At 36.9% G+C, this 16,021-nt stretch overlaps 1 protein-coding gene across 2 annotated transcripts in view; it reads left to right on the top strand.

Moving 5' to 3' along the window:
- Window positions 1-16,021, top strand: part of LOC135201686 (lachesin-like) — a 494,533-nt gene that overhangs the window by 293,994 nt on the left and 184,518 nt on the right. For both annotated transcript variants that reach the window (XM_064230822.1, XM_064230821.1), the window contains exon 3: window positions 9,222-9,394. In XM_064230822.1, the coding sequence (XP_064086892.1) occupies window positions 9,222-9,394 (173 nt within the window). The remainder of the gene's footprint in view (window positions 1-9,221; window positions 9,395-16,021) is intronic.

The following is a 16,021-nucleotide window of genomic DNA, read 5'->3' as shown; positions in this document are numbered from 1 at the left end:
AGTAAATCACTATGTCATCCAGGTATACACCTACTCCTTCTATCGATCCTAGCAGTTGATCCATCACTCGTTGAAATGTTGCAGGTGCATTCATCAGACCAAACGGCAGAACAGTATACTGATACAGTCCAAATGGAGTAATAAAAGCTGACAGCAACTTGGCATTCTCATCTAAGGGAATTTGATAATATCCTTTCAACAAGTCTATCTTGGAAACAAACTTGGCTTGCCCAATATTATCAAGTAACTGATCTATAAGAGGCAAAGGAAAATTATCAGCCACACTGATAGAATTCAGTTTCCTATAATCAGTACACATTCTAAATGAACCATCTGGTTTCTTCACTAACACACATGGAGAACTGAAGTGACTTGAACTGGGTTCTACTAATCTATGTTGCAGCAAATACTTAACTTCCTTATTCAAAACATCTCGATGATACGGCGATAAGCGATAGGCTCTTTGCTTGAAAGGTCTTCCATCTTCTTGAATCTTTATTTCATGCTTGATCAGATCAGTACCTCTAGGGACATCTGCAAAAATTTCTGGAAAACTTGTAATTACTTCACTTAAGTCTTCACCTTGTTCAACACTCAGATGTTTCAGTTTATCCTCCAAATTTTCCAAAATTGAAGAATTATTCATCTTGCTTGCAGCTCCCAATTCGTAGCCATCATCGTCTTCTGTAGATAAAGTTGTTTGGGTTACTGACACAGTTTCAGTTTTTGTTTCTGAGAAATAAGGTTTCAAGAGGTTCACATGTATCTTCCTTTGTCTTCTTCTTCTTTCTGGTGTTTCAATCACATAAGCTCTATCACTCAACTTCTGAATTATCTTGTAAGGACCTTGAAATTTATTAGTGAGGGGAAATCTCTGGACCGGTAAGAACACTAACACTTGTTGACCAACACTAAAACTTCTTAGCTTAGTCTTAGCATCATATCTCCTTTTCATTTTCTCTTGACTCATTTTCAAGTTTTCTAAAGAGAATTTTCTAATCTCTTTCAACCTTTTCCTTAAGTTCTTTACATACTCTCCTTGGTTTTCCTTTTGATTTTCTTCCCAATTTTCTGCAAGGATCTTCAACGGTCCTCTAACTTCCTCCAAAAATCATCTTATTAGGTGAACATCCCATACTTTCTTGATAAGCACTCCTAACTTCAAACAACATTGAGGGTAAACCAACATCCCATTCTCTTCCTGACTCAAAACAATACTTTGCATACTTTTCAATGTCTGGTGGAACCTTTCTAAGGCACCTTGAGTCTCTGGATGATAGGCAGTGGATATGTTGTTTCACTCCTAACAAATTCATCACATCCTGGAATAACTTTGAAGTAAAGTTTGTTCCTCTGTCGCTTTGCACTATTTCTGGTATACCAAACTTTGAGAAAATCTCCACAAGTTTTTCAGCAACTATCTTGGCAGATATGTTTCTAACAGGGATTGCCTCTGGATATCTTGTCACAGGACACATTAATGTTAACAAATACTCATTTCCCTTCTTTGTCTTCGGCAGCTATCCAGCCATATCTATATAATTACTTTGCTAAAGGGTTCTCCTCTAACTTCTATAGGTTGTAGGGGGGGGGTCGCTTTCTTGATGGTTTCATTTGGTTTTCCAGCTATCTGGCAGGTATGACACTCACGATAGAACCTGCTAACATCTTTGTGAAGTCCAGGCCAGAAAAAATATTTCATGATCTTCTCCACAGTCTTCCTGATTCCCATATGTCCAGACTCACGGGCTACTGCAACCACTTGCTTCCTCAATGGATATGGAATCAAAATTTGATGATATTCGCCCCATACAGCATCTCCTGGTATATGTGTAGGTCTATACTTCCTCATCAGCAAACCTTCCTTCAAATAATAACAGGTAGGAGTTTATTGCATCTCTTCTCGATCAACAACTCTGAAGAACAAATCAGTTAATGATGCATCCTTCTTCTGCAAGTCCATTAGCTTCTCTCTTGTCACTTGACCAACTTCAAAGGTTTAATTATCAATATCTGCTACCTCAGCGACTGTAGTTTCACTACTGTCTTCAGTAACACTTTGACTACTAGAAGTCTCTTCAGGAACATCAGGTTCTTCTTCTTCATCGTCGTTGTCTTCTTCATGGGAAATCTCTTCTTTGTCCGCACTATGGGAAACTTCACTTCCCTGGAACAATTCTTCTAAGCATAAAGATCCTTCACTTGATCCTTCTTGGTTGTGTAAATTCTCAGTTTCTTCGCTTGCAGTCGTAGTCCTCTTCATACTTCTGGTAGTTACACAACTAGGAAAGAGGTGGGGGTTATTCTTCTCCAACTCTACTGTAGGACTAATTCTCAATGGTTTTTCTGTCACTACAGGACAAGGAATAAATGGCACACCACCAACTTCATTCCCCAACAGAACATGTACACCTTCCACAGCCAGTGAGTCCTTTACAGCAAAATCAACATTCCCTGTCACCAGTTCACATGACAGGTGTAAGCAGCATATAGGAGTTACTTTCTCTCCTCCTATACCCTTCAAAATAACTGAATCTCCTGTGAGACTCTTCTCCAACTGAGGGTGAGAACCACGTACTACCAATGGTTACACCCTGTATCATGTAATATCTTGACTGGTACCTGCATACTTCCTTCTTGAGTTGACAGCATACCCTCAACAGATATATGGCTAAAAGCCTCCACACTGCTAAGCCACTCACTGCTTGAGGTAACATTTCTACTGGTTGCTAAACATTCAGCTTGTTTAGTTTCATTCTTCTCTGGAGTCTGATTCTTTCCCACACTGCTCTTCGTAGTTTGTTTCACCTGGTCACCTTTCACTACTTGACCATCTGGCTTTGACTGCTGTTGATTCCGGTAACACTCTTGACTGTAGTGTCCTACTCTTCCACACTTGAAACAGACAACATTAGGTTTCTGTAACTGTCTTGAAAAACTGGATGAGGATTTCACATTAGCTTGCTGAGTTGTATTACCTTGTGTACTCTCGGTAGTATCACTTGTAGGTTTCCCATTAAATTTGTTCCTGTTGTTTGGATAAGACTTAAAACCTGGGCGTTGTTGACTCTGGTACTTGACATTGTAATTACGTTTACTACTGATTATATTGTAATCTTCACTCAGTGTAGCAGCTTTGTCAAGTTTCTTCACCTCTCTCTCTCTCTCTCAAATAGGCTCTTATATGTTCAGGAATTCCCTTAAGATACTGTTCAAGAACAAGTAACTCTTCTAACTCATCAAAAGTTTTAACTTTAGCAGCTTCTAACCAACGTTTGAAACACTTTCTCACTTTGTACACATAATCTAAGAATGTTCCCTTCTCATCTTTTCTTAAATTTCTGAATCTTTCATTGTAGTACTCTGGGGTCATGTGGTAAACTTGTAGTACACTGTGTTTAATTACCTTGTAGTCTTTACACTGATCAGCTGTTAAGGCTAGATAAGCACTTCTCCCTTTACCAATCTAGACACTGTTGCAAAACTGACCATTTATCTTCTGGCCATCCCATACCTGAAGCCACTTTCTCAAAGTGATCAAAAAACTCATCTGGAGCTTCTTCAGTAAACTTAGGGATTAACTTCTGTACTCTTACTACATCAAATACAGGGTCTTGATTACCTTGGTTATGGTTAGATGGTGTTACAGGTAAAGTGGATCTAGCTCTTATCGATTCCATCTCCCTTTCATATTTTGCAATTTCTCTTTCCTCTTTTATCCTTTCTCTTTCCTCTTCTGCTGCTTTCTCTTCTTCTCTTTCTCTTCTTTCTTGTTTTTCCCTGTCTATTCTTTCTCTTTCAGCTTGCATTTTCAGCTTGATCAAATTCTCTTCTGCTTCAATGCGTCTAAGCTCTAATTCTGCATCATTTTTCTCTTTCTTTTCTGCTTGCTTATTCATAAGATCAGCACGTGCTACATTCAACAACTCTTGAGCCAATTCTAACTCATCTTCATCAGTTATTCTACCAGAGTTTATCAATGATTCCATTGCAATACATCTTATTTGTGCCTTTACCATACTAGTAGACACATAACCACCACATGCCACTGCTAAAGCACTCCACTGTGCCTTAGTCAGAGTGGTTTCAGATAAAACTTGGATGGAAGGGGCTGATAAAAATTCCTCAACTTTGAACTGAGCCATTTTCCTCTAAGTTATCAACTTAAAATTCAATACAATAAATGCAAAACAAAAACTATATGGTCACTCTCCTAACAAAATATATCCCTAACACCACCAGTAATGAAATCTGCTTTCCGGGTCTCTGGGCACCATTAATTACTTGGGGGGAAAGTGTCCAATGATCTGGTTACTGCACTTACCATTCATTAATTGATACCTCACAAAAGCCAGATACCTGAACCCTCATCACAGGTACTAAACGACTGAATAATCTAAAGGCAAATACTTACCAGTATTGCAGAAAATCAGACTAAGTTCATCAAAACAGGTGTGAGGTAATCTTGTAAGTAATTAAATTAATCAAAGGGCATCACTCCATCAACAACTTTAAAAGTCTCAGTATTTCCCTGATTTCAGAAGTCTAAGTACTTCCCTGGTTCTAAGTCACTTCAAGTTAATTGAAGGAAAACAGATCAATTACCACTCTATGTTTCTACCTAACATCAACATAATCATATGCAAATATACTGGTTAGAAATGAAAACACTTATAAAAATTTTAAATACAAAAATTTATTATTAAACTCAAAATTTATAAGTGAAATTCACAATATCAGGGAAAATTACTGTTACTTGAAAACAAAGTAAAGTTTAATTTATTCTTGAATCAAATTAAGTAAAATTAAATCAAAATTAATTTATCACAAAATTCAAGAAAATTAATTCAATCAAAATTCAAAAGGTTAGGCAATAATTGAAATTTGAAAATTAATTCACAAGTGCTAAACAATAATAAAACCTGAAAAGAATTCTAAGTAAATGCAAATTAATTCACAAGTGTTAAATTTAATTAAATGTGCAATGATTAAGCAATAAAAATAACTAAGTTAATTAAATTGTGAATGCAAATGAAAATACAGAAAAATGTGGAATATACCAAAATTTCAAAAAGTATTAATCACACAGAATATAAAATAAAAAGGCACACTTCAATAAGAAAATGGACAAATGCACAAAGCATAAAAATCACTTCAAATGAGTAAACACAAAACACAAAAATTTGCAATGTGTAAAAGTGTAAATCTTTTCACTCAAAACATTGTAACTATTAGTTATCAGTTTTTACCAAACCTTTGTAGCCATCAGTTATTAGGTTTTACCTAACCACTGTTCCTAAGTTATTAGTTGCAACTAATAAAAATATAACACACTTTACCTTTTTGGTATACCATTTTCTTTCTTTCTCTTGCTGCAGCTTGTTTCACACTTTCACAAAACCAGGTGCCGTTACACAACAATATTTGTTCAGATTCCACAAAAAAACACTATATAACACTAAATAAACTCTAAGAAATATCAAATCTGAAATTTACAAGTTACGAGTGACCATTCAATAAGTACGAAATCGTTACGTTACTTTAAAATTAAAAGTGCTATGCGATGGAGAGAGAGAGAGAGAGAGAGAGAGAGAGAGAGAGAGATGTGAACGCTTCGAGTATCTAAGATGCAATGAATAACTTCTCCCTTATGGAAGCTGGACAGGGGAGACGACACAAAACATTTTGGGCAACAATTCTTTCTAGAAGCTTCGAAATCTTACGCAACTTTACAAAGAAATGTGAAATGTGCACGTGGCACTCGGCAAAGACATACACGTACAAGACCTGTCTGTTCAAAAAAAGACACGTACTCGACTCGATCGATCGAAGCAGAAGGCCCTTATCATACGTGATGACAGAATCCCAAAACACAACGAAGACTCGAGCTCTCTTTTCAAATGTGTTAACAGATTTTGAAAAACAACTCTAGCTTTGAACGGACAAAGTAAATCTCTCTCTTTCTACATTCTACATTATATATTCTTTTACAATATGTAATGCAGAAATCTGAACACACATTTAAAACATCCTATCTCTAAGCTATCTAAGGAATCTGAAAAAAGGTTGCACAATTCTACATAACATTTTATACAGTCAAAGAGGGGATATATGTATTTTGACAGTAGCAATATATAATTAGATATATATATATATATATATATATATATATATATATATTTATATATATACCTAAATATATATATATATATATATATATATATATATATTATATATATATAGGTGTAAAACGAGTTTATGCTAATATTTCGAGAAATTAGAGAAAAGGCCATTCTGAGCAGGTTCTATAGGCATATGCATTTTAAGGTTTCATTACTCTGTGAGGCAAATTTTAAAAATAACCTAACATTAGATGGCCAAGTATATATATTTTGTGAGCAAGAAACTGGAGACAACACCTTACTGTTGCAGTAATGTGGAATATGCAGATATGGTGTTTATCTGAGACAATGAATTCCACTGTCATTACAAAAGGAAATCGGCGATTAGGCCAATGCGATGTGAATAAAATTCTTTCAAATCAAATATATTCTTTAGATAACGAACAAAGGGAAAAATGCAAGTACCATTGAAACCTGCTCCCTCTCCGTCAATGGTATGCACTGGAATCCAATAAAGGAAAGAAAAGGAAGCTGAATGGAATCTCCTTTCCATCAAAGATAGGCCTATTCATTAAACACCGCTCAAAGATTTAAAACGTATTTTCAAACATCTCTCGTTCTCCATCAGAAGTATTCATCATAAACCAGTCAAAGGGAAAAACACACTTAAGAAAATGCTTTCATCTCTATCAGATGAAAAAGAATGAGAACATTATGGAAAATTCTCTTGCTTCAGTCTTTCCTGAAAAAGGTACTACGTATATTCATGCAGTAAGCGAAAGAGGTAAAAAAGCTGACGATGTTCAAAGTGCAGTAGCCTCCCTACCTACATTCCCTTGTCATCACTATTGTTGTCATCACTCATTCAGCATAGGCCTAGTCCTGACTCCTGATTCAACAATTCCGAGACACTTACACTACTTTCTTCATAGGTAAAGCTAATCTTTAAAATTAGATTACAGTGAAGTCTGCTCACAGGTGATTTAGTAATTGAAGGGACTGAAATGTTACATTTTTCAAAAGCCTGCGATAAAAAAAAAACTCATAATCAAAAGACTCACAATCCAATTGCCTAATGCGCTTCATCAACCCCACCCCTCCAACCCCCTTATCCCTGACTACTCAGACATCGTGTATGCTATGTTGGCCGAGGGCAGCGTTAAGGGATACCGGTTATTTTAAACATTCGCCTCACCGATAAACGAAGCCTTATAATGCATGTCTATAAAACATTTTCTGTTCAGAATGACCTTTTCTTTCATTTCTCAAAATATTTGTATAAACTAGTGTTACACCATAATATATATAGTACGTATACGTATATAATGCCCATGGGGTATGACGTTATTTTTATGAACTCTTAATCAACCTGTAATTGGCGCAGGATCATCTCGTTTGCTGGAATAGTATGCCTTTATCTCTCTCTCTCTCTCTCTCTCTCTCTCTCTCTCTCTCTCTCTCTCCACACACACACACACACACACACACATTCTCATAACAGAACAGGATGATAATTTTCACAGTTCCCTCTGTGTCTCTATCTCTCTCATTCTCCTCTCTCTCTCTCTCACACACACACAACACACCACATTCTCGATAAACAGAACAGATTGATAATTTTCACACAGCCACCCCTGTGTCTCATTTATCTCTCTTTCATGAAAGCGCAGACATCCAATAACTATCTATCGTTCTTCCACTATTCCTGATACAAGTTGCTTTCCTGTCTTTTCCTCTCACTTTCTCTCTCATCGGGGTGGATGATGGTTTTCTTGTTATGAGTTTCATAGAGGAGGCAAAAACGTCATGACGGTGTAATCCGAAAGGTGCACAGGCGCAGTTCCAAGGCTCTTGAATAAACAGAACAGCGAAATCTAACTTCTTGAAGTTTATTTTAAATAATTTTGAGCATCACTGAGCATCCTTATTTGCCTTACACTGCAATGAGGAATCTCTCTCTCTCTCTCTCTCTCTCTCTCTCTCTCTCTCTCTCTCTCTCTCAATTGTATTATTAGAGGATCTGGTATTCCAGAGACAGACATATTTCCTTCTACTGAAAAAACAATTCTAGAAAGCTTTGGTCGTCATTAGAAAAATTAATGTTTCCACATCAAAGTCCAAAGGAGTTGTAGAAGAGCGAACGCCAAGGAGATGGGAAACCGCTTTTCCACGCCTGACTTATGACTCGTCTTGTCTCGTTTAATGCGGGGAACCCCAAAATCCTGCCTTGATTGCTCGGACCACTGAAATCCGAGGCCTTTGCTCTTGTGCAATGCGCCAGTCGGTCAGACTTAATGCGCGTCCTCGCTAAGACCCAAGAGTAAAAGGCATTCATTCCCTCTCCAGGATATTTGGAGAAATTTTTTATTAATAACCCTGTGATGTTTTCGCAGCTCTTTTGCGGAACTGGTTATGATATGCATAGGAGTATTTTATTGTTTACGAAGATGGATTTTATGAAGCTACTGAATAAAGTATTCTAGATTTGTATTATTTGCATTAGGTGTGTTTTATAAAACTTATCTATTAATCAAAATGTATTCCTACCTTCTTTGGCTATTACTTTTTTTTTCTTCCATGACCATCGTTGTTGAGATGCTAATTTGGTAAAGCATCCGAAGAAATCATTTCTCTCTCGGTGGCCTCATTTCTACCCACTCCCTCGCTCTCTCTCTCTCTCTCTCTCTCTCTCTCTCTCTCTCTGCCATATCTACAATATATTTTAAATCTTGGTCTTACTCATTAAACCAGGATGTTTAATTGAACTTTCTCTCGCTCTGAACCCGTAGGTTTTTGCATAGTTCCTCTCTTTTCCTGTCATTTAAGTAATAAGCTTTTGAATAATGTATTGTTTTTCTGTTTTAATTTGTGTATACTTTATATTTCCATCGTCTTGATCAACTTTCATTTTATTCTCGATTGTTGATAAACTTCGACTTTTGTCTTTTATATGCAGGTGATGGCGTCTTTGTCATCAAAACTGTCAGGTGTTGTTTTATGACGTTATTTTATTCCTCTTACTTTGCAGAACAGTTGTTAGGATGAGATGTTCAGTCAATGGAACCATATCTCATATCATTCAATTTATCATTCTTTCAGACTTTCCAAGTCCTCTGCCACCAACAACTACGTTCGTGGGTCCCGCCGAAGACAAGACAGTATTCCCACCTTTGCTCACAACGTTTACTGTCAAAAACAACACAGAGCACCGGTCTCAAGTTGGAACAACGGCTGTTCTTCACTGTGCTGCTGATAATGTCGGAGAAAGCACGGTAGGTCCCTTTGCCCGAGGCATTTTGTCCTTTTGTAAAGGGTCCCCGCTAAGGAAGAGAAAGTAATGAAGGGAACAAGATGAATGACTGCAGCCACAGAGGGAAATTGTTGGTGATGGTATAATGAGAGAAACAGAGGGGAGATAACAGGGAGAGGAGAAGAGGGTAAAAATATAAAGGTAAGAAATAGTTGGTGAGAACAGAAAGAGAAAAAACAGAGGGTGATAACTGGAAGAGAAGAATTTGAGATGATAGGATGGGAAACAAAGGGGATGATAGTAAGAGAAGAATGAGGGAGATGACAGGTAAAAGAGAAATAGAAGGTGGTGGCTAAAAGAAGGAAAAAGATGGTGATGCAAGAACTAGGAGAAATAAAGAGCCATGAAAGGATTAGAGAAATTAGAAGATAATTCAGGAAAAGGAGTTATAGAGAGTGATGGCAGCAAGCTGAGAAGAGGGTGATAATAAAGAGAGAAAAAAAAGGGTCGAGAAGGAAGAGGAGAAATTGATGGTAATGAAAAAGTCCTTAATGAAGGGGAGGTGCAGGGGATGAGGAGAATAAGCAGCAGAGTGAGAAGAGGAAGAGGAGCAATAAAGGGTGGTAGGAGGAAGAGGAAAACTCGAAAGTGATGATAGGAAGAAAACCATAGAGGATTATTTCATGAAGAGGAGCATTAGAGCATCATGACAGGAGGAGAAGAAATAGAGGGTGATCACGTGGAGAGGAAACTGTGAGAATAATGACGAGCATAAGAGAAATGAAGAAGATGAAAGCAGTAGGAGGAACATAAAGTGATGGTAGAAAGAGGTGTAATAAATGATTCTAGGAAGATGGGAAATGGAGGATGATTTTAGGAAGAGAAAAATGAAAGTAATGACAGAAAGAGGAGAAATGGAGGCTGACAGGAAAAAGAGAAATAGATGGTTATGCCAGAAATCAATGTAAAATAGAGGATAACGATAGCGCAGAGAGAAACAGAGGTCAAAGGATGATGATAAAAAGTTGAACAAGAGATGGTGATAACAGGAAGAGGGGAAATATTGAGTGATGGTATGAATAGGTGAAAACAGTATGACTCTAGGAAGAACAGAAGAAAAGCGTGATCATAAAAAAGGATACCAGAAGGCAATGAGGAGAAATAGAGAATGATGAGAAAAAGAGAAAATTGTGATGACCGGAAGAGAAGAAACAGAGTGATGGTAGAAAGGGTTGAATTGGAGGATTATTCTGTGAAGAGGAGACTACAGGTTGATGACAAGACGAAGAAATAAATGGTAGTGGCAGAAAGGGGAGAAATAGAGGATGATAACATAAAGAGTAATAAAGGAGGATGACAAAAATCGGAGTAAAAGAACATGATGACAGGAAGTGGCGAAATAGAGGAGGATTCTAATAAGAGAAGTACAGTTGATTACAAAAGAAGAAAAGGTAGGGTGATGATAGGAAGAAGAGAAATACAGAATGGTGAGAAAAAGAAAAACATTCCGATGGCAGGAAGAGGAGAAGTAGGCAACGATATGAAGAGCCGAAGTTGAAGGAAATAACAGAAAGGGGAGACATGAAAGGTGGTGGTGACCAAAGGAGAAAGACGAGACGAGATGAGACAAGACGAGGCGAAATAGAGTGAGTGTGATGGCTGGCAGGAAAAGGAGCCACTAAAGGTTACATAACGAATGACAGGAAGAAGAGAAGTAGAGGGCTATCACGGGAGGAGGACTTGGAATATATTCTATATAATGGTGATGGGAGGAGTAGGAAAATAGAGCATAGGATCATAACAGGAAAGGGAAAACAGGTTACATAAAGGTGAAACGCCAAGATGGTGGGCAAAGTGACGAATGATCGATCATCAGATGACAGTAAGAGCTGTGAGGCAGTGATTGATCATTTCAGTGCTGATGAGAATCAAGATAAATTAGTCATGATAATAAAGATGATCATATTGTTAATACCTGGGAATAAAAGGAAAATAAAGAAAATTATAATAATGCTTGAGAAAGGGTAGAATGAAATGGTAGAAAGGGGAATGTGAAGGATGACAATGATGTTCTTCGTTATGAGAATGAAGACGCGCTATACATACTGTGTATATATACGTATATATATCACACATATATATAGATAAATACAGATATATATAGATACATATATATATATATATATATATATATATATATATATATATATCTATATATATCATCTATATATATCATATATATATATATATATATATATATATATATATATATATATATAGATATATAGATATATATATATAGATAGATATATATATATATATATATATATATATATATATATGTAAGCAGTGCTAAAATAGCGGAGGAGCCAAGGAGGAGAGGGAACATGCCTTATGGCAGCACTTGAAGCAGAAATATTCTAATTAATCTGATACTGAATATCATCAGTCAGCAGGACGAGGGATGATGATGATGATGATGATGAAGAAGATGGCTGGAAGAAAGGAGAAGACTACTTTTAAAGCGAGGTTATGCCATTTAGGCTGCTAAGTTATTCAAAATGCATTGCATATAATATGTTTATTGATATGTATTGCGATTCAGACAAGAATGGCAGTCGTGATAATGAGAGGGTTGTCGAGCTTTACTTCATATAAAAATAATCCGAAGAATGGCGACAAAAGGAAAAATGGAATTTGAAGGTGAGGGAAACAGAGCGAGAGTTTCATAGTTCATGAATATGCGCATAAGACTCCGATATGCCAATATTGATTCTCAGGCATCATATTTTAAGGGTTTATCTACATGGCTCATTTAACTAGTGTTATATTACTGTATGGCGCAAGAGGTGTTTCCTCTTATGAGAGAGTAACTTATATGTACCCACATGTGAGCTGTAATACAAATTAGATAGACAAAGTGAGTGGTACACTGATGTTAGTGAAGAGAACTAAAGACCTAATCTGGTGCCAGGCCATTAGTGGGAAATCACGGCACCTGAACAGGTGCAGAGGAAAGGTGTGCATGGCAAGCAGCGCGCACTAATTCAGAGTTGAATGTTATACTAGATATCATGCTGAACCCTTTAGAAGACAACCGAACAAGATGCCTTCTAACGATAATATGAATAATGATTATGGTACTATTGTTGGTAAAAGAAAGCCACCGCTTCGAGCAATTCAGCCTTACAGACAGATTCTATGAGCCACTAACCCTTGAGCGGGAGAATATTGTAGTTCCAACAACGGCAGGAACAAAAGATCTGAAGCACCACCACTGACAAAAGAAGCCTACTAAAGGATTCAAAGCAGATGGAACGCTGTTTTTCGGCAATAACTTTTTATCAAAGCATCAGAAAAAGGTGAAAGTTGGGAAGTGTACATTTTATAACCGTACCTAATTTTTGCAAGTATTATTAGTACCTAAGTTCGATAGTTGTGATATTTATAGAGTAAAATGAAGTCGCCGAAGCCGAAACCAAGAAAATCACTGAAAATGATTAAAAAACCATTTATTACGTAAAAATAATATGACAGCATGAGGCTCCGCCCATCCACCAGATAGGCAGTAAGTCACTAACACAGTGTAGGCTTCACCAAATTCGATAATGGACAGTAGGTTAAGGAATTCTCCCCGTGGTTGCCAAACTGCTTCGAATACCAGCTAGAAGACCTGTGGCAAGATTTACTACAGCCTGAACAGGTAATTATTTCTATAATGGGTAATAGTTACTTGGCAACACTCACCTCTTGCTGCAGCAAATAGAAGGCTATAGTGTCGAAACCTGAGGTAAAAGAAGAAGCATCATGGGCGTCCGCAGGGGGAAGCAAGAGGGAGTATTTGGTCCCCGCTCCCTGGAATTTCTGGATAAGAAAAAATGCATGGAAAATACAAAATGAATAAAAAAAAATTACATGAATAATGCAAATTAAATAAAACACCATGAACATTACTCACCTGTTTATTCAGTTTTCTATTATTCAAGTTTCTATTGTTGCAAAAAAACAATAACTTTCTCACCAAACTTCCCGAGCAGGTTGTAAACAAAATATCGCAATTTCTCGCGGTTTCTCGTGACTCTGGGGGCCATTATCATACGTTTTCCTGGAAAACTAATGTGTGTTCTGTCTGTCTTGTCACTCTTGTGATTTGTGAAACATATAAACTCGAAAAGAATTTTTTCGGCGTAATTCACGTATATTAATTGTTAAATAATTTTCCGAAAAAAAAAATCATCAAAATTTTCCACTGGAGATAATGTAATTGAGCTACTGTGTTAGATAAAAAAAAAAAAAAAAAAAAAAAAAAAAAAAAAAAAAAAAAAAAAAAAAAACGTTAAAAAAAAAAAAAAAAAAAAAAAAAAAAAAAAAACGCTATTTTGCATCTAAGCACTTGGGGAAACTTTTTTTTTTTTTTCTCCCCCCGCCCTGAATTTTTTTCTGCGGACGCCCATGAGAAGCATAACTGTTTTTGTATACCCGCCCTGAATAGATGTAGATCTAACAAATGAGCTATAGACAGGTTCATAATGTGAATAAATTACATTCCTTGAATGTGAAGGAGAAACAATGAGAATATCAAGAAAATAATAGAATTCCAGGCTAACAACTTAGTCCCAACAGGACTGCTCACTTCCCCCCAAATCCCACATGTAGGCGGAGTTTTGTCAGTAGGTGAATTAACGCGATGAGCAGGTAGCACCTCCGAAGATACGTTATCGCCTACGAATTTACCCTAGGTGGGAGTCGACCCCATCCAATTGGGTAGACCTTGTCTCTCTTGGTCTCTCTTGGCCTTGGTCCCAACAGCTGTTGTGGAGGTTGCGATGAAACTCCCACATAATAGAAATAATTAATTATAATCAAATTATTGAGAATGATAATGTAATCAAAGGGCCGATGAGAACTCCTGCTCGTTATTACTGATATCGCTGAAGCGTCGGATGGGTACTAATATCAATGAATGACTATGTCATCGGCCAGCCATAGTGAAAAGACGTTTTCCTCATACGAAAACTTCTCTTCACTGCGGGTGGAGCCTCACGACGTCATAGGTTATCGTCACTGTTGGGCTCAAAACCCTGACCTGCTATTTTGATGGCTCTGGCATAGGAAATTGGCTTTTACTCTAAGTACCAGAGTTATTCAACTTAGATACAAAATAATAATTGTAAAAATTAGGTAGAGTTATAGAATATACACTCGCCAACTTTGAGGTACAAAATAATAATTGCAAAAATTGTACACTTGCCAACTTTCACCTTCATCTGATACTTTTATAAAAAAAATTATTGCCGAAAAACAGCGTTCTGTTTGCTTTGAATCCCATAGTAGCTTTCTGACAGTAAAATATTTCATGTTTTTTTTTTAAATCACTAACGATTGACTTGCACATGTTTTGCAAGAAGTAAAAGCCTGCACATTAGTCGATTCCTAAAAATGCACTATTCTTTACAAAATCATTATGCAATCGTTTATTTTTTCAGTATTGTCTTACTATATGTACAGGTAAATATACATATAACTATGACAACGCTACTAATATATCTGCGTACATATACAAAAGACATAAATATGTAACTGAATTGCTGAGTTCAGTATGATTTTTTAGTCTAAATAAAAGAGTGCTGCTGCTGGTATGCATTAAAATGATAAGAAACTGACATAATAATTCGCCATGCTTTTGACATCACACTCAGTCCATTGCTAACGGATACTTCCCTCGAAGCAAGGCGAAAGTGTCTGCAAGTTTATTGGCATCTATGACCACCAAGCAGACGTCTCAGTTTATTAGTAATCAAATTCCCAGTCCCACTGTTAGAACTGAGCAAACTCTGCGACTCAAGTCTCGTTTCAACTGAGAAATAATAGAGCTTGATTGTAGGTCTATGAAGCTACCTGAGATCTAAAATAAATACTAAAACCTATCCTATGTATATATTTAAATGTGACTTTATCCTACATTTCAAATCATGACATTCCAGAGAAAACTACCAAGACAGGATCAGTGAACAAGATTGCCTGACAGTTCATTTAGGGAAGCATCCCTTCACAAAGAGATCATCTAACTGAGGCAAAATCACACCCAGTGGAACTAATAGAACTTTGCTGAAAGTCGCCCAAATCAAAAATGTTTACAGATTTGTCTTCAGAAATCAGGGTATTAACCTGTATATATAAATGTAGATATGTGTGTGTGTGTGCCACATACATTTTGAAATGCACTGAGCAATTTAAACCAAACTTGGTATACATATGACTTAACATCTGGGAAAGAACACTGTGTGGGTAAAACATCATTGGCACCAAAGGAGGTGTATTTGGGAGGGGGATGAAATGTAAAAATTAGTGAAAAATATTAGTGAATAATCCACAGTTTTTGAGGTCGCTAAGATGAATAGCACACTCCCAATGCCCTTTAACTCCAAGCTTACCCCAATAAGGAGGGGGTGAGGGAGGAGAAGAAGTGGGTGACTTGCAAAAATAACCAAAACGACAGATATTTGTGTCTAATCCATAGTTTTCAAAGACACTCAGAAGGTCTAATCTATAGTTTTCAAGGTCGCTGAGAAGAATAAAAACACTCCTGATCCCCTTCAAGTCAAGGTCAGCCCAATAGGGAGGAGGTGAGAAAGGAGTGGGAAGGGAA

Source organism: Macrobrachium nipponense, chromosome 28, assembly GCF_015104395.2.
Source record: "Macrobrachium nipponense isolate FS-2020 chromosome 28, ASM1510439v2, whole genome shotgun sequence".
Classification (NCBI taxonomy): Eukaryota; Metazoa; Arthropoda; class Malacostraca; order Decapoda; family Palaemonidae; genus Macrobrachium; species Macrobrachium nipponense.
This window is presented reverse-complemented; position numbering and strand designations above follow the sequence as displayed.